The sequence below is a fragment of the Chaetodon auriga genome, chromosome 3 (assembly GCF_051107435.1).
Source record: "Chaetodon auriga isolate fChaAug3 chromosome 3, fChaAug3.hap1, whole genome shotgun sequence".
Classification (NCBI taxonomy): domain Eukaryota; kingdom Metazoa; phylum Chordata; class Actinopteri; order Chaetodontiformes; family Chaetodontidae; genus Chaetodon; species Chaetodon auriga.
This window is the reverse complement of record NC_135076.1, coordinates 5868517-5892623: the sequence shown is the minus strand read 5'-3', so window position 1 is coordinate 5892623 and position 24107 is coordinate 5868517. Positions and strand designations below refer to the sequence as shown.

Here is a 24107-nt window from a genome sequence, read left to right as displayed (position 1 = left end):
AGAGAAGTAACACTCTAAATGCATGTCCTTTAAAAAGCTAAGCTCACACACTACTGGAAAAAGTCTTTTCAAAAACACCACATCAAAGCTGCACAATTTTAAATTGGATGAAAGCTTTGTTTTTGTCATTTAAGCACAATTCTTATCATGTGAGTCTACACAACACAGAAGCACATCTGTTATGCTGCACAGTAACAACTCAAGTACACGGTATAGGTTCACAATCTTAAATATATGATTCTGTAACACAGATTTTGAATGCAAACCTACTGTAGGTTCAATCCACCTGAACTGCAGAGAAAGAATGAGTCATAATTTAAGATAAAGGCACTATATTGGTCAGTAGATCCTTCTATGAATAATACTGTACATATATCTAATGTACACATGTATGCACAGTGGACTGAACCTGCCAACTGTCTACCAAGTCAAAAAAACAGAAAAAAAAAAAATATATATATTCAAACACTGTGAGCCATTAACTTAAAAACAGCTCATCTAGTCTGCCAGAATTATTTCTCAAAGGAAACAGGTTCTGATTAGCATTAGCATTAGCACAGCAACCAGCATCAGTAACTATGTTAACAAATAGGGAAACGAACACTGTCATTTTTCCACATTTTGCAAATATAACAGCATATAAGAATAAAACTTACATGTATGATACAAAAAATATGTTAAGTATAAATACCAACATAGCTGTTTCAAAGCAAAGCTAAACCTCCTTCATATGTTATTTATGGTGCTTTTTTACAGTAACAAGGTCATTTAATAAGGTTTATAAATCTGTTGGAGAAACTGTACTGTTGTCATAAAATACACGTAAACTCTAGTTCAGGTCTATTTACATTCACACAAAGACATCAAAACAATAATCTGACAAATAAATAGCTTTTACAGTCTAGTGCTCCAGATGTGTGCTAGTGCACTGTGCAACATGTTGCATGCAGAGCCACTGATGGTAACATGGGCACGTTCTATTAAACAAAGACAGTTTAATCTTATAAGAATTCTGTCACATGATTCATTTGTACCACTCAAGAAACTAGTAGCACTGAATCAGTGACACCAAGAGTAACATGGATATCCAGATTCTAATGAGTGGCATCAATCCAGAAGGGAAGGAGTAAAAAAATAAATAAAGATCTGCAAAATCAAGTTAAGTGCATAAGTATTGATCTGAGTATTGTGAGGAAGTCATGTGAACAGCAGGATATGTGGTATATGCAACATGGAAGGTAAATGCAATCAGCTGTAGACTCACTACAGTGACTTTGTACTGACTGCTGTTAAAGACCAATGCTTGAATAATGAGCACAGCAGGTGGTCTGCTGAGGCGGGGGAAGATCAGTCTGCAAGTTAAACACTTAAAAAAAACACAGAGAATTGCCATTTTAAGGCAAAAAAGTTAGCCACCCCTGGGGTAACTCCCACGACCCACGAAGACACACAGTGGCAGCAAATGACAAAACACAAGGAAAACATGCCATAATTTGTAGTTTGTTAATAATGTTGTAGAGCGAGCCATGAGAGGTGAAAGTGTTTTCAGAGAGTAACCAGTAGAAAACATGCTGCAGTGACAGTGATCACTAAATCTGGACAATTTACCCAGAATTCCTGGCAAATTAGTCTGACCTAAAATAGTCAAGAACTAGACAGTTATGAGCAACCAATGGTTTTAGACATCTATCCGAAGTCTGACTATTAGTTAGATCACAGCGATATTCAAAGAAATCCCAGAGGTTTGACTCCTGCTAACAGGACCTGGCTTGTTGCTCCAGCAAATATAATCAGCTGTGTTTAATTTGTGGGCGGGAAGCCTGTGAGGGATGAAGCTCTTCTTGCTGCACTAGCGGCTCCTATTGGCTGGTCAAGGTGCTTACACAGAGATGGAGAAGTGGTGGAAACTGTGAAACTCCCATGATAATGTGTTGGCTGAGACAAGGACTGCACTGTGGAGGGAATTGGTCATTCCAAACTGGGAGACAATGCGGGACAAAAAATCATTATTTTTTTTAAATTTTCTGTTCCTTTTCAAGGCTGAAAATGGCGGAGACTCTCAACTACTGAACCTCACGGCTGCCAGAACTTCCTGACTGTCCTCTCCTGCTCTTACTCCTCCAGATTGGTGTCCATCCTCTTGCCACATGAGACCACAACAAAGGAAAATCTGTTTTCCCTCATGAATGGATTAGCATGTGAAAATATGAGCAAAAACAACACAAACACAACATGCTACCACAAAACACAGCCGATGAACTAGAAGCACTCAGGGGAGCTCTGACAGAAGGAACTAATAATAACTCTTTTCTAATAAGATCTAAATTAGATATCTCTACAGAAATGAAAGGAAAATGTTTTGAATTCACATTCATTGTGTGCTTGTTGTGATACGAGTGCTTTCATAAAAGGGGAAAAAATATTTGGTGGTGAGTCAGACGTGGAGGAGGGCCCCCAGAGCAAAATCTTGCCTATGATAAAGTCAAAGACAAAACAAGATGTGACCTTTCTGCCTGCCAATGCTAAAGCCTGTAAGTTAAAAAATAATGAATGTCATGGGGAAAGTTTAATGTGAACGACTTTAAGTTCGACTTAAGTTAACACTTCTAAATTTGACAGCCCGTGTGAGGATAAACGGTAGCGTATAAACATTCAACAACCAGGCTCTGCGGTTTAGTCACTTGCTCAGGATGACATCCAAATACCAAGCAGGTGTTGTAACACAGAACATGAGGAGCAGCACTGTGGAATGTTCCTCAGACAGTGGAGACATTGCTGGGTGTGAGGGCGTGTGTTTCTGAGGCCGGCTGATCTTTGGGGCTGGATTTGTCCAGGACAGATATCTGAGTGACTGTGCTGCTTTCAGTGAACAGCATACGCCGTCGCTTACTGTAGCTCAGGTAACTCTGTGTCTGCCACTTCCAAAACCTCTTCTTCAGTTCTGCCTGCACCTGAACACACACATTAACATCCGTATGTGAAAAAACACAGAAAGAAAAGGAAACATTGCAAAATGGAAAACAAATGCTCCAGAGGCCAGAACAAACGAGGTTCCTGTCTGAAAGGTATCCTCTTGGTCTGTGCTGGGCTTTTCCCCTCCACGTCTACAAAGGAACCGTACTGCTAGAGCTGCACATTTCAGCCAATTAAATACAAACACTTTCAGACAATTTTCCAAAACATACCACAGATTTTTAGGCTGATTTCCTACTTGTGAAATAGACACTGGATACCATTTGTGGTTGATTTAACCTCTTCTGTAGTCCTTTAACTGTCAACAAATATGAAGTAATAATGATTCAGGATGAATGTTGCCTTCCATGACTAACTAAAATTAGGTCATATTAGTCATGCACCACATGGTTGCATGCTTCCACCAACCAATCAAGTTGCAGTTTACATCCATGTGTGTCCAGGAACATATAAAGGGGACACTCTCGCTATATTGACATGTAGTATTTCAGTGAGAAACACGCTGTGTTCACTTAGAGACTGTTTCTACAGAGGAGTGAAGCTCAGCCTCAGCAGAACTAATCAGCTTGTGATGGACTACAGTGCTTAGTATGGATGCTCCCACAAAGAAGCCACAAACTGCAAAACTGCTTCACACACATCTTCAGCCTGGCAGCACAGAAGATCTTTACAATCAGCACAGTTTGAAGAACACCCAAGATTAGTGTCACCAATTCAGTATCTGACCAAATGTGAAATATGGTCACAATCTGCCCTTCTGTTCCCGAGTTATGGTGTTGAGTAATGGACAGAAAAGTGCTTTTTCAAGAACATTATGATGTCACAATGAGGCTGACCTTTGACCTTTTGGATATAAAATGTCATCACTTCATCACTTTATCCTATGACATTTGAATGAAGTTTTGTCATTATTAATGTATGAATTCTTGAGTTATGGCCAAAAAAATGTTTTGTGCTGTCACAGTCACCTTTGACCACCAAAATCGATTCAGTTCATCCTTGAGTCAAAGTGAATGTTTGTGTCAAATTTGAAGGACTTCCCTCCAGGCGTTCCCAAGATATCGCATTCATGAGGAAGTTACAGAAGTCTGTACAGACTGACAGGCTGACAACTCAGAAACACAATGCCTCCAGCCACAGCTGTTAGCGGCACAGAAGCGTAATAATGAGCCAAATGTTGAATATCATTTGCTTACCTCACCATTCAAGAAACAGTAGAGCAGGGCCACAACGAATCCCTTCAGAGCAGAAAGATATCAACCAAAACTGTCAATTATTACATTTTTAAAAGGTGCTTTACATCCTGAGCAAACCTGTCTGCATATAACTGTCACTATGTTTCCACAAAAAATCAAAATTTTTAACATGCCCGTTGCTGTTTAATCTCCTTTCTTTACTTTGTATCCATGTTGTTTATTTTACCTGAAAGGATCCCAGACCGAGCTCAATGAAGATTCGGGCTTCTGCTCCGGTGTTTTCTGGCAGGAAGGCAAACACCATGTAGTGCATCCCAAACAGAGGGATGAGCAGCAGAGTGGATTTGGCCAGCCTCCTGCACACATTGTAAAAACAGACCCATGAGGACTGCATGTGTGTGCAGGTCAGTTGTGTGCGTATCTGTGTGTTGTTCATGTCATCATGCTGAGGGATATTTATTGTCTTCTAACTTGAAGTGACTGGTGTCATTGCCGCCGACACCGGGAGATCTCAGCTTCTGGACCAGGATGCGGATCACATTGATGAAGATGATGAAGTTCACCTGCACAAAAACAAATGAAGAGCTGTCAAGAAAAATGTGAAAGAACCGCCGCAATATTCATGCTACAGCTGCCGCCATTTTTATTTGCTGGCCTGCTGCTATGTTATCACATCAACCCTGCAGTGACGAGGACTGTAATACCAGGAAATATGTCATTCCAAACTGGAGAGTAAAGAGGGGGAATGAAAAAAAAAAAGTAAAATAACAAGTTTTACGAAAGCAGAATGCTTAAGTTAACCCTCTCACTCCATACAGTTTCCTGGGTTTGGAGATACCTCACATTTCACTTAAACATTAAAATCATTTATCATATGTAACATGCACTCAGGAGGCATCATTAGTTCCACTGATCAATGCCTGGTCCCTCTTCCAACCAGTGGAACTAACGGAGCCACTTTGATGAATGATATGATAAACTGTGGCTCAGGAGGTAGAGCACTCGTCCACCAATCGGTGGTTCGATCCCTGGCCTCGGCAGTCCACATGCTAAAGTATCCTTTGGGCAAGATACTGAACCCAAAAACTGCCCCTGATGCTGCGCCATTGGTGTGTGAATTCATATGTACGTCGTTTTGGATAAAAGCATTTGCCAAATGACTAATTATAATTGTAATGAATGGATAATGTCTTCAGTGCTAACACAACCAGTCCAGCTGCTTTTGACTTAATGCTTCACATCAATTACAAAATAAGATGAGGCTCTTTACTAGTTAGCAAAGCTATCCTCACAACTCAACGATAATGATATTTGTGTATATGTGTGGGGAAAAAAACTAAAAACAAATCTCTGAAAAAATATAGAACACTTTAGATTATGGCAGTTTACACAGTATCTGTACCAATACATACATGTTGGTACAAGGGAACAGGATGTTAAATTAGAGAATAAACATAGGTAGCAAATGTAAACAGAAAATGTAGGTATTTTTTAATAGGTACCTATTCAATTAGTATGGCATATTACTATATAGTATGCACCTTTTTATACAGCCTGTGGTTTTCACATTAGGTCAATAGGTCACAGTGTACCCAGACATATTGGAACACTCGATACTTACATAGTATATGTTTTCTTTAAATTCCTCCGAAATGATTGAAGCTCAGTAAGTCATACTGTACAATTATATACTGCACTGATTATTTTTATGTTCCAAGAGATTTAGCTTTCCCAAATTGTGGAGAAGAAATAAACAAAAATAAGATATAAGCTTAAAAAAAAAGAAAGAATGAAAAAAGAGTGAAAGAGAAAGCTTGTCACTCAAATAAACCAAAATCACGCCAGCAGGAAACCAGGAAGTACACTGATTGGCTGTTGGACAATAACCTCCCTGGCTTCCAAGCAGGAAATGAATCAACTTGGCTTGACTTGTTATTGTTGCATCTCATGTAAACACCAGGTAAGTGTCTGCAGTAGCTGGTGCAGAGTCAAAATACAAACCTGATCCGAGATAGAGGACTGTAATTCCTCAGTAGCTCCCATTGTAACTGCTCTGTACTCACCAGTAGTGATGCAGTTATTGGAGCTTTTATGATCCACCAGATGAAGGCCACATCTGTGTCATCCCAGCACCTGAGACACAGCAGACAGTAATGAGATAAACAAACCAGTCACAGAGGAACAATATTGCACATTTCATCACGAAGCACACAACAACTCACAGCGTTCAGACAGAACGCTGCGTTAGAAACAGTGGAAGCAAATCCTTATGGGAAAGTCTAAATCGATATCCAAGATCAACTTTTATTCATCTTTCATCCTTCTGAGTATTCTGTAAAACAACTGTGCGTCATCCACTTTTGAGTCATTCACTACTTACAGTCATCAGGCAATCACCATGACGTATCAAACATAAAATGCTATGGTAGTGAGCTAATTAATTAACCTCACTTACTCATATAAATTACTGATTACTTCATCGTGTAACACATGGATTTTAGCATTTCTTTAAGTATATCTAATTACAGTAACTCAATAAATACATGTTTTATATTATTTTCTTATTTTTTGAAAATAGATTTCTATTTATCAATATACTGTATGCTTTCAGGCATAACATTTTAATTTCATTTTGGGAAATCTATATATTTTCTTTCTTGCACAGCATTAGACCAGAAGATTGACACCACTCTCTCTATCCTTTAAATTTAAGGCTACAGCCAGCAGCCCGATAGTTTTGCTGCCCAAAGACTCAAAATGGGGTTTAACAGCTGGTCTAGCGCTTTCCAACAGTGCCATAATCTGTGTACCAGCACCTCTTAAGCTCATTAATTAACACAGACATATTATTTGTTTCATCCGTGATGATTGAACTTCCTGGAGTCTCCACTGGGTGTCTGGCAATTGGAAATATTCTTGCACACAACTCCACATGAAAATCTGAAATGTTTTTACACTTTTTTCTGAGGATTAAACAAACAAGATACAAGGTGTTAAATATTGAGTTACAGAGGTTAGGGCTGTCAAAACTGGTCAAAAATGATGTTCAAATTCTTCAAAAAAAAGATCTATTTTTGCGCATTATGTCCATAACAGGAAAAACCAATCAAAGAGACATACTACTTGTATATTATTTCAACACAAATGTCTTTTCAAAGGACCTACACATTACAAAATAAATAAATAAAATAATCCTATATAGTAATAGTATAGTAATAGTCCTATACCATGGTGTTGAATTAAACGCTCCTTTCAGCTTGATCTACATTTCATTTTCAATCAGTGAAAGTGTGCAATTGAGCAGGTCCACGTGTCCTGAAAGACTTCAGTGTCCCGGACAAACCGGGGCAATTTTGGTCAAAGTGGTGTCCAAGTGAATAATGGAGACACCAGTATTTGAAGTTTTTTTCAGTATTTAATGAGAGCATTGCAACCGGCAGAGATGAAATGAGCTGCAATATAATCTCATCAATGTGCATCCATCAAAAGTCTTTTTTCCACTGACAGGCTCAGATTGTTATGCTAAGTGTCTAACAACATTATGGAAAGGATAACTACAGAGATTACTGGACAATGGAAACTGGTTTTAGGACTCCTGCTGTCAGTGCATGCGGTGCTTCCCTGCCTCCACATTTCAATATTAATTGAATGTATGAATTTTTTTCCAATTCAAATCTAAATTTGCATTTAGAATATCCGTTGACAGCCCTAAGAGAGGTGCTGGTAGGTGGATTTTGTTCATTTTGAGCCAAGGATTATTGCTCAGCTAAAACAAGTGGCACACTGTAGCTTCATTTTTTACCATGAGTCAGAATAAGTGTATTTCCCGAAATGATTTCCTTCAGTTCTATAAAGGGAGACATGTACTAAGAATGTTGCAAATTGCCATCAGGGGCACAAAAGTTTGTGTCATTGAATTTTTTAATAATTAACCCATGTTGTGCAAATTTGTGTGTGAAAATAGGATACAATGTCTGGTAATTCTCTTTCAAAGTTCTCTCATTCTAAGGTGACTATTTCTCTGATTCGACTGCAGCAGCTCACCCTCTGTTATCATAGAAGTTGCGAGTGAGGATCCATGCCGTTATGATTGTTGCTGGGAGACCTGGGAGGCACAAACAGAGTGACATGATCATTAGGAAAGAATCAAAGCAGAGTTCTAACAAAAGACAGAGAATGAAAGAAAGAAAAGGAAGGAAGACAAAGACAGGCGAAAGAGAAGGATCACTATTTGCAGGGCACTCACCCCAGCCGATGAGGATGTACCACCAGAAGTATTTCTTCTGGAAGACGAAGGTGAGAGCAAGCAGCGTCTGCAGGTACATTCCCTCAACCAGCAGCCAGAAGTAGTTGGCCAGGATACTGAACTGGAAGAAGGCCACCGCTGATTTACAGGATGTCTGTGGGACAAGCACAACCCGAGCCACAAGCATCAGATTAGTCTGTGGTCTATTTGTCTGGAGTGGTCGTCATGATAATTGCCTCTCCCATCAATTTATGGGTCACAGAGAGGTCTGTCATGATAATATGTTTGAGGACAAAGTAGGTCATTTAAGGTCAAACATATCGAGGCAGGAATTCTCTGCTGGGTCATACAGCAACGGCAGCTGCGGCTGTGCGTTATAATTACACGCAAATTATGGTTGTCACTGTAGGTTGTTAGATAGGCTTCAGAAAGAGACTGTCATTGGTCAGCCAGTAGCCAACAAGCCTACTAAGCAGCCTGACATGTTACCGCTTAATTACCTTTTCAGGAATCTAAGGCAGTGGTCTCAGAAATCAATTTGAATCTACAAAGTAGGAGTAAAGTTATCAAACAAACGTAGTGATAGGTACATGTTTTGCGTTTGGACTGTAGTGGAGTATAAGTAGCATTGAAATACTCAAGTAAAGTAAAAATACCTCAAAATTGTACTTGAGTACTTGACTAAGTGTACTTAGTTTACCTACTTTCCACTACTTATTTACATGTTGTGTCTGAGCTAGCTCACTACAGTACTACAGTACACTACTACCAGCTGCTACATCTGTTTAAAGTTGGGAGGGCGTGTGGAGAACCCTGTGACTAGGTCTCATATGCACGATTGCTATGCGTGATATAATCCCTACATGTAAAACATAGCATCCTCACAAGTGAAGTTCCACGTAGAAGGCAATAAAAGAGCAGCTGTTCATGTAGGGTACAGCTAGTTAGTGCTAGTAAGGTTTATAGTACTGGTTGGTAAAACTGGATTTAAAATGATGTGATTTGCACTAACACAACCCTGTTTAGATGTTTACTATAGAAAAAACATAGTTGGACAAGCTGCACAAGGGTCAGATTTGTTCTTTATGGTTCATACTGTGAAACAATATGCTGGTGTTTCACTTTTATGAGAGACTTGAGGATTTGAACTAACCAATGTTTTTTCACTTGAAGTTGTTTCTGTCCTTAATATTCCCTCTTTTTTTCCTGGTTTGGTCTCCACAGACTCATGAGAAAATTATCTGGCTTTTCAGCTGCTAAATGTTCTCCACCAAGTCATTGTGGGTGTCTGCCATTCTGTGTTGGGCAGGTGTTGGACAGTGGGTAGTAATTACACAAATGAGTAATTGATGACTAATTAATGATTTTCCAAGTAATTTGATTGGTACTGTACTTCCAGTCTCACATGTCATTATTCCTGTCACAGTTTTTATGTTTCATCTGTTCAGATTTGGTCGTAATACAGCACAGGAGTTCTCTCTCATCAGCATCTTCCCTCTCTCATGGCTCTTTCACCCAAATGAGTCACGGTGATGTGATGATGATGGTCCCTTGTAGCCTCGTAGCCACACAAGAGGGACACTTACCTTCACTCCAGGCAGCCTCATCAGCAGGAAAATAGGAAGACAAACGCTCATCATTAATGCTCATACAGGCTCCCCTCAGTCACTCTCAGCATTTCAGTCCCACTCCTTCCTGCTGTCTATGATAATAAGCTCCTCTCCTCTGAGCTTTATGACTAGAAAACGAAATGTAGGTTATCCTCCCTCCCACTCCAAATAACCAGCTGAATTCACTTACCAGTAATTCAGGAGTTGGTTTCAAAGTTTCTAGACAGGTGCAAAGTAAATAAGGACATTCACTTAGTGTTGCACTCCTACAATATTGTAGAACTTCAGATTGACAGTTTGAAGAAAAAAAAAACAAAAAAACATTACATTACATTACCCACAAGGTGTGTTATGCTAGTAGCAGTAATGTAAAGGGCAGCTAGCCTCAAGAAGAGATGAGGACGAGCATTTTCAAACTTGAAAGCCATTTAGTTTCCAGCCACAACTGAATCTACTGACTTCGTGCAGGTCCTTCCTGAGGGCTTTTTTTCACATATTTATATCACTCCCCAAGACCGGGAAGGAGGGACACGTTTGATGGAGTGGTCATCTCCTGGTTGAAAGACTCACAGGGAAATATTTGCAGCTAGATTTCCTTCATGACATGTTGTTTCGTTCCCCTTTTTGCTTCTTATTTCCTACCTTTTGTTCTTTCCTCTGCCAATCTTTTGCATCCTATTTAAGTTACGATCATAAAATATTGGTGTCATCTCATACTTCATTTTCTCTTTACATTTTTCATCCTTCTATGTTATTTCTTCTTTCCTTTTTAAACTGATCTAAAAGTGTGACAGTCCATCAACAACAAAACTCCACTCGTCTGAATCTCAGTATTTTTACTTTTGACACTTGAGTGTATTTTATACATTCAAGTGACATGTTTTCTGTTTCAAAGATGGATTTTTGAAAACAGGGCTAGACTGCTTGCACTGTGTTTAAGTGCCTTTCCATTAGAAGTCCGCTGGTTTTACTTCAGTAAAGGATAAATAAAGACTGACTAATGGAGCTGTAGTGGGTTTTCAAAGCCTACTCACAGTAGACATGAAGCAGTGGTCCAGATTTTCATCAGAGAAAAGAACACCATCTTTGATGAAGACAGCACTCGCTCTCAGGATGAAGGAGAAGAACAGGTTGATGTGGATGTAGTTCCTGGTGCAGTGAAACTTCCTGTAGTGCAGAGAAAAGCTTCATCCCAGTCATTTCATCTCTTAAAAAGAGGCATCTCTTTGTGAAACACATTTAGGGAGTGTGTAAAAGTTCTTTATTCAAGCTTCAACACCTGGCAGGTTGTGAGACTCTGCTGAGTTTAGTTTAGTTTAGTTTACCTTTATGGCGGCAAAAGGTAACAAGTCCTCCAAATTATGCTACAACATATGTTATTTAGAGCGAGAAACGAAATCAAATTTGACTGTTGTTTGGAAACTGGAGGTAAATGTATGTTTTTATGTAACAAATGTAAAGTCCAAACTTTTGTTGGCACATACATCCACTAAACTTCCACCTCAACTTTATGGCCCCATAATAACACCACCTGATAATAACTACAGCAGCTAGAGGTTATTTGTTATTTGAACATAAAAAAAATGTTCTAGGGCACTTGCTGAAATGACTATCCTCCCAAGAAAGACCACAGCATCAGTCTCAAACAATGTTACCTGAACACAGTGAAGACAAAAATCGCAGATATAAGAGAGATGAGGGAGGTAGCATATCCAGCGGTGTACACCTGTTTGAAGTTGGAGAAGTACGTTGTCTGAAATGCAAAAAATGACAGAATAGAATGAAAGACATAACCCAATGTTACCATTTACAAATGGATGGTTCACCGCTCAACCACACCTGTCACACTCATCCAGTGGTAGTCAGGAGCCGCTGCTTTTTAAAGCTTCTGACTGGTGGAAGACAAAGTGCTTAGAAAACATGGCAGTAAATTTGTGTTTGTATGAAAATATCTTAAACTTGTATAAAGTGGTTCAACACATTAGAGGCAAGGTGCGTGTGACATGTCTTAACTGGTATGTGTTTTCTATGAACAATACTGCAGGATTAGTGTGGCTGACTTGATCTGAAAAGGCTGCTCACATCCTGCAAGTTGTTCTGTGGAGAGTCTGCAGAACAAGAACTGAGTATCAGCTGGCTCTGACTGATGTGTTGGACCTTTTACTGAACTTTGGGGCGATGGCGTAGCTGAAAACTCCTTCTACTTCTGAATGACTATTCAAATTCAAACTTTAAATGTAATTTTAATCAGTACAGCTGCTGTCTACCCTGGCAGTGCAATGCTCCATTCTTCACTTGCACTTCACTGTTTGAGAGGTGATCTGCACTTGTTCAATTAAGTTCAAAGCTTTTCTCTTGAGCAAAGCATATCTGTGCAACAGGCAATTAAATCATCCATCTCAACGTCCTCCAACAGGCTTTGTGCACCAGGACAGCAACACACTTGTTCCTCTTTTGCTACTTAGAGTCCAGAGTCAACATGCGTTCAACAGCAAGCAGTCACTGTTCATGAATACATGTATATATAAGACGTTGTCAGCATTTTAATAAATGACCAAATAATGACCCATGACCACAATGATCACAGTTATAAGGTGACCAGACAGACTAAAAATCCAAATGAAAATAGAGCAAGAGAGCAGAATAATTACTCACAGAATCACCTTCAGTGATGCAGTTTGTTTCCTTGCAGAACAACTCCATACAAGAAAAAGACACAAAATTAATCGCGTAAAACATTTACCTCTGGTTCTGTCTCTTCATACTCTGCGAACTTGCAGGCCTCCTCATATGAGGGGTAGAGCTCGGACCATCCGTCCTCAGTGCAGTTCCTGTAGATATAACCTGAAAAACACATAAGCTTCTCAGTGGTGACGGCATAAGACATGCCAACAACAAGGAACCAGGGGAAGCTGAGAAATCTGTGAGAGGATGTGAGCATGGAAACACAACCAGAAGGAATTGGCAGAGATCAAATCTGAACCCCAAACTATGAGAAGTGAGAGATGTGCCATTTATCAGTTACCCAAGAGAAGCAGTGGAAGAGTAAATAAACAGCTGACACACAGGACTAAAACAAGCATTTGCATTTGTGGGGATATTCAGAGATTAGACACTTGATGGTTTCTCTCTTTCCTAGTTACTGACCTAAAAACCAGTGCAGGTCACTATGTCAATTACCCATACTCATGCTGAGTGTTTATATAACATATATAATGGTGTAATGTTTGGATGTCCACATACCTTTGGGTTTATAGCAAACCTTAAACCCTCAGCAAATAAATCAAAACCGTGTGCATGGTCAGAAACTATGCAGGTAAATGGAACAGTACATTATTCATACATTAATGAAATTTGGGTGAACTAAACTCTTAAGATCAAACCACTAACCCAAACTTAGATATTGCTGAGACACAGTTAATGCCTAATCAACAAGTGGCCATACAGACACACTGTTTATTCTACAGAAACACATATATAAAGTATGTAAATAGCCCACAGTGTGATGGCTGATTAATGTTCAATTTGTTGCCATTGGTTGACACGTCAGGCTAAAGCATGTATATGCAGCTTTCCTGATGAAGCTTATTAGTTTCACTGGGGCACTGATGAACAATAAGAATAAAAACACCCTTCACTCCACACCACATTGTCTCTCCCTGCAGAGGCAGCTATAAACACATGTATACACATGAGCACAGACGTTCTCAGAAGTGAAATAAGGCCACTGCTCTTCATTAGGATTCAATGGGCCGGACCAAAACTCCATCTGCCAGTTAATGACATGAGTGGCTGGAGATGCACCTCCTCTGAAGAGGACACTTCACTAAAGCTTATACTCATATGCACACTACACAACAAACGGATTAGTACTACTACAGTATTACCATTTAACAGACTGTTGTTCTTTCTGCTGCAACAAGCCACTGATCACTGTCGATTAAATGAGGTCCTTTTGCACCAAGCAATGGTTACAATAAGCTCCATGTAATAGAAGGTTACTGCATGAAGAATACAATGAAATGAAGCTTACCAAAAGTTCCATCAAGAAGACTCTCTCCTTGCACAGTTTCCTGCTACCTCTAAGCTCCACAAGCTCATTCTTGTCTTCATCCATTCACAACCTGACATGCTGACCTTTAGCTAATCAAATTTTTAAAATGCTCTCTCTCTGTTGTCATTCAGCTGCAAGTCAGCACTGTGATGTTTGTGTGACCCACCCACCCCAAAGTCTATTTCTTATGTACACAATAAATAAATACATGCAAATGAAAACATCTGTCTGTACATATATCCAAAAGCATGACAACAACATTTTAATAGTGAGATTTTCACCTAATTCACTTTCCTAAAAGGTAACACTGCCAGTCCTGTCAGGTGAAGGCTGTAAATGATGAATTTAAATGAAGCAAATGTGCAGCCGTGTTCTCCCACCATGGCCTGAAGTTAGAATGACGGAGCTCACTCTTCAAGCTCTACGATGGTCATGACACATACAAGGTCACCAGCTTTTCTGCGTGAGACTGTGTTTATAAGAGGGAGGATGAAAAGTTTACAGTGAAACAACACATTTCATGGTGTGAATATGCCTGACCAGATCCTCAGCACAGCTGAGGAGAGTGTGGGGGTTTGAATCGTGGGTGGTTTTACCGATTATCCAGCTGCATTAGCCTCAGTGTAACATGCTGCGTAGAGCCTGCAGGCCTGCAGCGTCGGTGGGTGAATGGTTGGATGTGAATAGAGGTTGAAGACCAAGGCTCCGGGGAGGGCACTAGTGTTCACACCGCCATGCTTAACAAGCACCACCAATTCCTTCCTCATGCTCTTGGCTCGTACAGTGAACTCTTTGATTTTCCAATTCATTATTTTCTCTCCATGCAGCCTCCCATTTGGATAGGCTGGATCTATCCACACAGCTACAGCATTTGACTTAACTGGGTGTCTGTCAGGGAGGAAATCCAGTGGGGTCCAGGAACCCACTAACATGAAGTTATGAGGTCATCAACAGCAACCTCCGCCTCCTGATCCCTTGACACAAAGTATACGCTTAACTTTCACTCAGGAACTACTGCGTGTTTTTTTTTTTCTTCTTCTCTATTTTGTGCTTTTATTTTCACTGCTGTTGGAAATCAGTCAAGTGCATCTTTTCTTCACCCAGCATCCCACATACTGTACATTCTCCCTGCTGCCGCTGACACTTGCATATTATTTTTTCTGACTCCATTTCTATGTTACAGTTGGCAACACTTTTAGCTCTGAGTTGTACTCCGAGCTTTGAAAATGAACTTTTGAAAGAAAAAAATAAACTTGTCAGTGCACTCTAGTGGACAGGCTATGCAATTGCAATGCTGTTTTTAAATGACTTCACATATTCTGTATGAACTATAGTGTTTTGTTATTTACCAGATTTTACAACATTAACATTAACAAGACCAAATTTCTTTGCTAACTATCCAATGAGGATAGAATGTTGCAACTCATACACAAACAACAACTAGTTGAGCATTTAAGCCCTATTATGTAAGAATTGGTATTGTTTTGCGAGTTGATACTTTCAGAGCCCAATTTACTTTTACATCACTGACGTAAACACAAATGGTGCCTTGACTGCACCATGGACACCTGCAGTTGTGTAATAAAAATTTCTAGACCTCATGCACTTAGTGTCCAAAGACAGGATCAGACAGGGACGATAAGATGAGCTGAATTGCCCTGATTGTCCTGTAACAAACTGTTTTTTTTTTACCAGGTGCAATGTGCAACTCACCCCAGATTGGATCGCTGTCATTCCAACATTGCACTGGGCTTTGTTCAGTTCAGTTTGAAACTGATGCTCTTTATTTTGTCAAGAAGCTGTTTTAGCAGGTTTTTGTTGTGTTGTTCCTCGTCTGCAACCCACACAGGAATGTTGTCCTCCAGTCTCGCAATGCTTCTCCAGAAAAAAGAAGCTAATGAGACACCAGAGGGAAGCTTTGAATTAGTACCTACCGAATGGTCTATTGAAGGAGAACTCACCGAGTTGCATTTGCTAGAACCCATAGTTTGGGTCCAATACCCGAAAGAAATTTATATTTGGCATCTCCGCCAACCTCCTCTGTTGTCTACAGGGGATAGTGTTTCCTCTTTATGGCTTTGTTGAGGTCTTGGGGTCAATGTAATTCAGTCCGTGCTCAACCTGTTCCATGAGTCAGCCATCACACTGCTTGAGAATCCAGTCTGCAGTGTAGTTCATATACTTTACTAACAAACCAGAGAACTGTAAAGTAACATTGGGATAAAAAAAAAAAATTGTGTCAGTCCACACTTCTGTCCATATCTGCTCATATTCTCTCATCCACATCTCTCTCTCTCTCTCCCTCTCTCCACAGTACATTTAAACATTAAATTAATACTCCGCCAAACCTTCATAGTTTAGAGCAGCTCTTGTTGGCAGATCTATACCAATGATTCCCCAAAAGTTGTGTAAAACATAAAGAAAACAGGATGTGATTGTTTTCTAATCCTTTTTGACATATACTCAGTTGAAAACAGTACAAAGACAACATATTTAACATACATAAGTTTGACCTCATCAGCTTCACTGATTTTTGTAATTATATGCTGCTTCTGAAATTGACGCAGAAACACATTTCAAACAAGTTGGGACAGGAGCAACTAAAGACTGGGAAAGATGTGGAATGCTCCAAAAACACCTGTTTGGAACATTCCACAGGTAAACAGGTTCATTGGTAACAGGTGATAGTATCATGATTGAGTATGAAAGAGGCATCCTGGAAAGGCTCAGTCGATCACAAGTGAGGATGGAGAGAGGTTCACCACTCTGTGAACACATGACTGTACACAACAGTAATAGCAGTTACCTATGAACTCTCACCAAGGGTCTGTCTGACCCTGATGTCTGTTACATGGATTAACTGGGATACTTGAAAAAGTTCCTCTAAAACATCTTATTGTTTTCATACATGATTGAGTTTGCATCACAACAAATTGAATAATGGACTAATACGCATGTTAATAAATCTATAAACACTGGCACATATCTTTGTAATCCCTCAGCATGTCTGTTTCCTCCCCCCTGTCCACCTTGTAATTTGTTTTATTGATTTAATTTGTGTGCGGGAACATTCTCCTAAAATAGCTTTCAATAAGAGAGACCATGCCAATAAGATATGGATTATAATAGCTTAATGGGTATTATGGATGGAGGACAGCATAGACGGTGAAGGGTAATATATTAGGATAAGGGCTGAGGGATGTAGGAACAGAGGGATGAGGGTCAATGGGTGAAGGGATGGCAGGATAAGGATCAAGGGACAAAAGGATGAGGGGATGAGGAGCAAGCAATGAAGGGATGAGGGCTGAGGGTCAAGGGCTGAATGGAAGGAGGGAGGAAGAGACGAGGGGACGAAGAGCAAGGGATGAAGGAGTGAGGGATGGAGGGATGGGGGTAGAGGGAGGAAGCAGTAGGGGAAGAAGGGTGAGGGATGAGAGGATGAAGGGAGAGATCCGGGTCATGAATGGATGGATGGAGTGTGATGATGAGCCGCTGTGATTTGCCCACGTGGAGATGGGATGGAACCGGGGGAGTCGAGACTCTGGGTGGGGGAACCACCTCTTCAGATGTTCTGAGTTTCAGTTAAAGCCTCAAAGGAAATTCAAGAGAAAAGCTGCTCATGGGTGTTTCTGATGTCTGTCAGATCATTGCGGTTGTACGTGAGGTATGGAGAGTCAGCCCAGTGACCGAGAATTTGATGACATGGTCAGGGATCAGGGAATGGATGTCCAGAGTGTCTTCTGGATTTGGATAAGATTTTGCCAGAAATGCTGGTGAAACCATGTGCTGCTTGACTTAGGACTTAGCAATGAATCTAGTCGAAAGATGTGGAGAATGAGGTAAACTAGACTGGTTAGTCTGACTGCATAAGAAGTGATAAGTAAGAGTCAGAGCAATGGATGGAGATGTCGTAACATGGCTGTGTGCTGTGTCTTAGTATATGGTCCACAGGGTCCACCAAGTGAGCTACCTGGCCACCCTTTTATATATGTTTTTGTGTGTATAATCACAAAGATTTTATTATTATTTTTTTGTTGTTGTTTTTCTACAGGGGATCAGACTATTTGAATTTTATTGCCTCTTCTTCCACTCCTCTATATTTCCACTGGGTCTGTTTATGACAACACATGGATTTTTCTGTCATCCTTCGCCTCCCAAAACTTCAGACACATTTTTGTAGCATCTCAGCTGCATTTCTGTCTGTCTGCCACCCCTTTGATGATACATGGGAGATTCTAAGCATATTTTGTTTTCTTTAGACAAAACATCTGGATGAGACAAAGTTCTGGAGAAGGTGGGGTCATGTAAACAGTCAGGAAAATAGAGCTCTCTGCAGCCAAGTTCACACACAGGAGATGAGTCCACGTGATCCATGTAGAAAAACGTCCAGTCTCCATAAACCAGTTAGCGAAAGCATAACACTGGTCCTAAGACCAGTTGAAAAATCAACTGCAAAATCATTCAGTTTTCTTCTCACAAGGCTTGCTCCACAAGAAAAGGTCAACATAAAATAGATTATTGACTGACACCATCAATGCTGGAAGTCCAGCAGTGGCACAGGCAGGAGGATAAAAAGAGGATCACTTTGACTGTAGACAGGATCAATAATCATGTCTCTAAACTGCCTCTAACAGGGCTAATGTAAGCATTTCTGCTGTCTCAAAAAATGAAATCAAGACCAGATGTGGGCAAAAAATTTCAAATCAAATTTCAATGTTTAACAGTCAGAATTCCTCAAAGCAAAAAATAACCAAGCAAAATATAAAGAGTAAAGGGTATAAAAAAAAGTACATAACATACACCCACTAATTTAGCACTATTTACCAACCGACCTTTAAACTAAACATGTATCAGGTATATGAAGAAGCAGCTTGTCAGAGGTGAGTTAGAGTGATTTACCTTGGATGTTACCAAACAGCTGGGAGACATTGGCACATGAGACACTGACCACCTGTCCCACCTCAGCACGATACCAGCAACGAATCTCATCCCACGCTGTCGGGCAACCTGAGGCAAAAAGTCTGCATTCAGCACACATTCATCACTTCACCAGTCATTTATGAGTTTGACTGATGAGCTCATAGTGCAGGTATACAGGCTCAGAATATACAGTATAAAATATGCAAAATAATACGCTGTATGTCATCATTATGAGTCATTACACAACAATTCACCATCAATATATATATCTGTTTTGACAAGAAGGAAGGTAATGTAATTCTTCTATTCAGCCAGAGGTATAAGTTACAGAACTAAGGGAATTTTTGTGTTGGAACCACAACAAGTCTGCATCATTTCAAGCCATTTCTGTTGATTATTGAGTTCCAAAATCTTATTTTCTGAGTGAAAAATAAATCCTGTTGCAGGAAGGCAATTTCAAATTTTTGTGGAAACCAATTTGTTTCAAATTTTCTAGATATGAGCATCAGTACTGGCACGAAGCTGTAAAGTCCCAAATAAACTCGAAACTCCTTAAAACATGTTGTTTTGCACCAGAAACTGTGTTGAAAGTATCGTCTCACACTGGCTATATCTTTACTTTGTTTTAAGAAAATAACAATGACATCACTGAAATTTTACTTTATTATATGTAGATTTTTGCAGAATAATTTCTTGCCTCTGATCTAATCCTGATAGATGGAGTTTCTTTTCCTCTATCCTTATGCAGTGCACTTAATATTCTAAACAAGTGACTTGTTTAACTTTGAACACTTCTGAATGCTGCAGAACTTGCTAATGTTAACCACTGAATCACAAATCTAATTAAGAATCGTTTCATCTGTATAGAAATTCAGTCATCTGCTGTCACTTTTGTGGAGGGGTTTCCCCCAGTCTGGGAAAATGAAGGGCATTTGATTTGGTGACATCTTCAGTACTCCTCTCCGCCCACGCTTTGTCTCTGCTGCTCCCCTCACATGGCTGACAAGCTCTCCCTGCAGCCTCCATTGCTGCAAGTGAGGGAGGTGTAGAGAGGGGGAAGAGAGAGCGTTAATGAGGAGCCCGTCTCTCTTTGCCACCACAACGCCTCATACATCAAAGCTGCTCGGCCCAGTGTCAATTAAAACAGCAGTGCATGAGACACACCACCACTCATTCATAATAAAACACAGCTTTTGGCTACTGCTGAAGGTTCTCCTGCCAAAGCTGTGATGAGGCAAACATCTCGCTGGATAAATGTGACTTTGAACTCTCCTTTTTAGAAAATTTTCACCCCGCATCTTGGTTATTGGTTGCACACTAACACAGAGCTGCTGATGACATCTCCATCTGCTACATCAATTGAAAATGGAACATTATTAGGCACTTTTGTAAATGCCCTAATGGCTCTCCAGGTAATGTATGTGTATACAGACTGTAGCAACATAAAAGGACACTGTGCTTTTCTCTGAGAGGCTGTCAGCAGTAAAGCATAGCTCGTGACACCCTGACAGGATTCTCATTCGGTGTTAATGGCTGGATCTTTTTGTCCTGTTACCAATAAGCATCCTGAGCACAAAGCCTCTTTTTTTTACATTCTTTTTTTATGTTTTCAGTAAATCTCCTCTCCAGGTTCTCAATTGTCCTGTTTGGATCAGTGGTCTGTGTGACAGGCAGCTTAGTGGATCAGCAGTTAGCCCTGTTCCCTTACAGCTAGAAGATCCTGGGGCTCCTGGGGCATTTCCTCCACCATCAAAAATATGTATATTAGGTTAATTATCCAGTCAGTGCCCTTGACCGAAGCACTGATTAAGAGCTGAAGATTCCGGGTCTCCGGGCGCCACACAGTGGCTGCCCACTGCTCCTCAGGAATGAATTAAATGCAGAGACCAAAATTCACTATACTGTGCTGTATGTATGGCTGTATGTGACAATAAGAACTAATTTTTACTAATTTACATTAAGTAATGTCCGTCAACACCATCATAATGGTCACACAAGCATGAACATCTTACTGTACACCTTCACACATCATAACAGAATTGGCCCAAAGGTATGTGGCAGCAACACAAACCGCATCCCCAAACCAGACTGAAAAAAATTAACTGGGTTCCTCTTGTGTCATAATTTATCCATTTAAAGGTAGACATTGTGATTGTGCTGCAGTATAACACCAGCAGAATGGGAAGAACAGGGAAGCACTCACATTATTCCAAGAAGGCTACCCACACTGCTAGCCTGTCACACCATATAATAATTTTATTAACATGGAACTGCAAGCAATCCTGTTTCGGGACATCTCTGTAGTTCTTTTCTCCATCTGGGAGATGCTGGAGCTGTCAGAAGTTCCCACATTTCCTACATATAATCAATACTTTGAGGAGAACATGAATGATTGTTTTCCGACTTGCACATACGTATTTGTTCATATTAATGGTCTCTACAATATGAGTGGAATGATACCCAGTAGTGGCCCAAAATCTTAAAATGTATGCTCATAACAGTGGATGGATTGTAACAAAGGGGTACTGTTTCAGATTTTGTCACATTTGGATCAGGTGGACCCAAATTCAGTTGACAACAGAAAGACAGGGTCAAACACAGAAAGCACAAAAAAAAGAGCAAAAACAGAACTGACGACCAGGCAAGGCAGCCAAGCAGTGCAGCTCAAAAGGACAGTCAGAAGGTAGGGAAAACTGGCAGGACCATTTAGAGGCTGAGCAGACAGGCAAGACATGGGTTGAAGGTGGGATCTCTCACAGGCCTGGACAGGAGGCTGGCAGCAAAGGTGAACACCCTCAGGACCCATGCAGAAGGCTGGCGGCAAAGTCCAACCAAGGGACTAGAGAGACGTCAGGGTGCTGGGCAGTGGGACCACCACGGTGCTGGGCAGCAGGGCCTACATGAATTTGGTCTAGCAGGCTGGTGAATACGAGGAGCTGGGCAGCTGGAAGGCTACCCAGAGAGTGGCTCCACAGCATTATTAGGCAGTGACCTGGCTAGCTCTGTGTTAGCCGAATGGTCAACTGGCTGAAGGCAAGCAGTCTGGAGGTTGTCTGGCTCCAGAGCAGGGTCAAGCAGAAAACAGACCAGGGAGCTAGACAACAGGGATCCTTGATGTTGTTGGGAAGGTCGCTTTCTTGTGGGGGCCATTTTGATAACTAGCTGGTTCCCGGAGACTCCTGGGAATTGTCGGATGTGGAATTAGGCCGGAGGCTACCCAATTCAGGAGCATGTTAATTAACATATCTGAATAACAAATTATTCACTGTCACCAACAAGTTCCAACAATGTTTCTTTCCCTATCATTTGGTAATTGATAGAGAAAGATTGTGGCCTGGGGTTAATACTAAAACAGTTGAAACCACAATCTTGTACTTGCCTTAACCAAAGTCCTTATGTTGCCTAACCACAGGAGAGACTAGGTTTGAGAGCCTCTGTCTCTGTTGTCAAAGTCCTGTTTGCCCACCATCTAGCTCCACCACCTCTCCACCACCTGGTGCAGTACAGAGGGCCTCCTACACTACAAAAAATAGTGCCAGAGAACATAATCCAGGTAGCAATGAAGTTTTCCTTCAAAAAGATTGGGGAAAAAAATAAACCCAATTTCTAGGTGACAAAATTGCAAATTCTGCTTAGGCCCCAAACTGTCTTGAGCTGGCCTTACAGTTTTAATAGGACAAACCCATGTGGCCTTGTTAGAGTGCTTAGAAGATGATTTAACTTTCATGGCTGTGATGGGTATAAGAGACAGCATTAGTCTGTTTAATGCAAAACAGCTGCCATCAAATTTGGTTTATTGGATTATCTTTCTCAGGCAGGTAAACCCAGCTCAAACCTGAGTGCTATGTCTTCAGACTGTCCTGTGTGTGTCGTGGCAGCATGGAGTTACACAAGGATTTACCCCTCTGGCATTTATGTCATCTATAATAAACATCAGGAAGAAGTCACGAGGCAAGCTTTGTCATTTCCGAGGGGCAGACGTGACGTGGGAACGAGAATTAGATTCACCAAACGTCAAACTAAACACACACCCTGCATTTCCTCTTCACCTGTGTGGCCATCTCAGTATTTCATTCCTCCTCTGGCTACAACTCTATCTCTCACACTTCACTTTCTAGTGCTTTCATGGTTCAATAAAACCTTTGTCTTATGTTTGTACATTGCTGCTGCTGTAATATTGTTAGACATATTAGAGGAGAAAAGGCTCCACTGAGATCTATGCTACAATATCCGCCCTTTAATAAACAATGTTATGTGATAAGGGAGAAGCAGAGGTGGACAGAGAAACGGAGAAGACGGGGAAGAAGAGCTTGACCAGAAATTCAGGTCTTTGTGTAATTTAACTGACAGATTATGGAAACATAAAGTTTGTTTTATGATCTGTTTTGACATCTCTACTCCCTGGATCTCTCATCTAATCTCCCTCCTGCCCTGCAAACCCAAACTGTACATCTCCCACTGCCACATAACACTGATAACACAAGCAAAACGAGATGTTAGAGCTTGATCCAATAAAGCCAAACAGCTAAACACAATGTTCACATTTTGATGAATATTTATTGAGCAAATCGTCTACAACTGGTTTGGCGCAGCCAAGAGACTGAGTTAGTGAGATCACACTGTTTACCTCTAAAATATGAGGTAGTATGCACACCAGTGGTCTCAATGCCAAATAACATGGGGACCACTGGTTGCTCTGTCTTAGGGGGTCCCCTTGACCATGTGCATTTGGTGCAAACTCTCAGACACTGTGAAAGTAGCTGGGATCATGCTTGATTAAATCAGACAAGCCTGTCCAGAGAACTGCAGAACAGAATCTTTCCTAGCAAATGAAACGGCATGGTGGTCACTTTAAACTCCTCCACAGAAGAATCAATCTGTATACAGTATGTTGTGTAGTGGGGCAACACTTCTGAGATGTTAGAAGCCATGAAAACATTGTTTTGGTCCCCCATCAGCACATAATTTTATGCTAAAGTCAGCTTTTTCTGTTTTTGTCCTTGCTCTTCTCTTCAGTTTGAAATGGATGAAGCTCAGTTGGAAAAAAGTGATGACTCCTGTATCAGTGCACCAATCACAGCTTGGCAACATTTAAATCAGAATCTGTA

General features: G+C 40.6%; 1 protein-coding gene across 1 annotated transcript in view; it reads right to left on the bottom strand.

Moving 5' to 3' along the window:
• Positions 1-106: 106 nt before the first annotated feature.
• Positions 107-24107, bottom strand: part of ghrhrb (growth hormone releasing hormone receptor b) — a 40600-nt gene continuing 16599 nt past the window's right edge. The window contains exons 3-13 of the mRNA XM_076726432.1: positions 18979-19086; positions 12769-12869; positions 11681-11778; positions 11060-11192; positions 8416-8569; positions 8214-8274; positions 6233-6302; positions 4641-4732; positions 4396-4525; positions 4170-4211; positions 107-2951 (exon numbers count right to left, since the gene is read on the bottom strand). Of these exons, the coding sequence (XP_076582547.1) occupies positions 2757-2951; positions 4170-4211; positions 4396-4525; positions 4641-4732; positions 6233-6302; positions 8214-8274; positions 8416-8569; positions 11060-11192; positions 11681-11778; positions 12769-12869; positions 18979-19086 (1184 nt within the window). The 3' untranslated portion in view covers positions 107-2756. The remainder of the gene's footprint in view (positions 2952-4169; positions 4212-4395; positions 4526-4640; positions 4733-6232; positions 6303-8213; positions 8275-8415; positions 8570-11059; positions 11193-11680; positions 11779-12768; positions 12870-18978; positions 19087-24107) is intronic.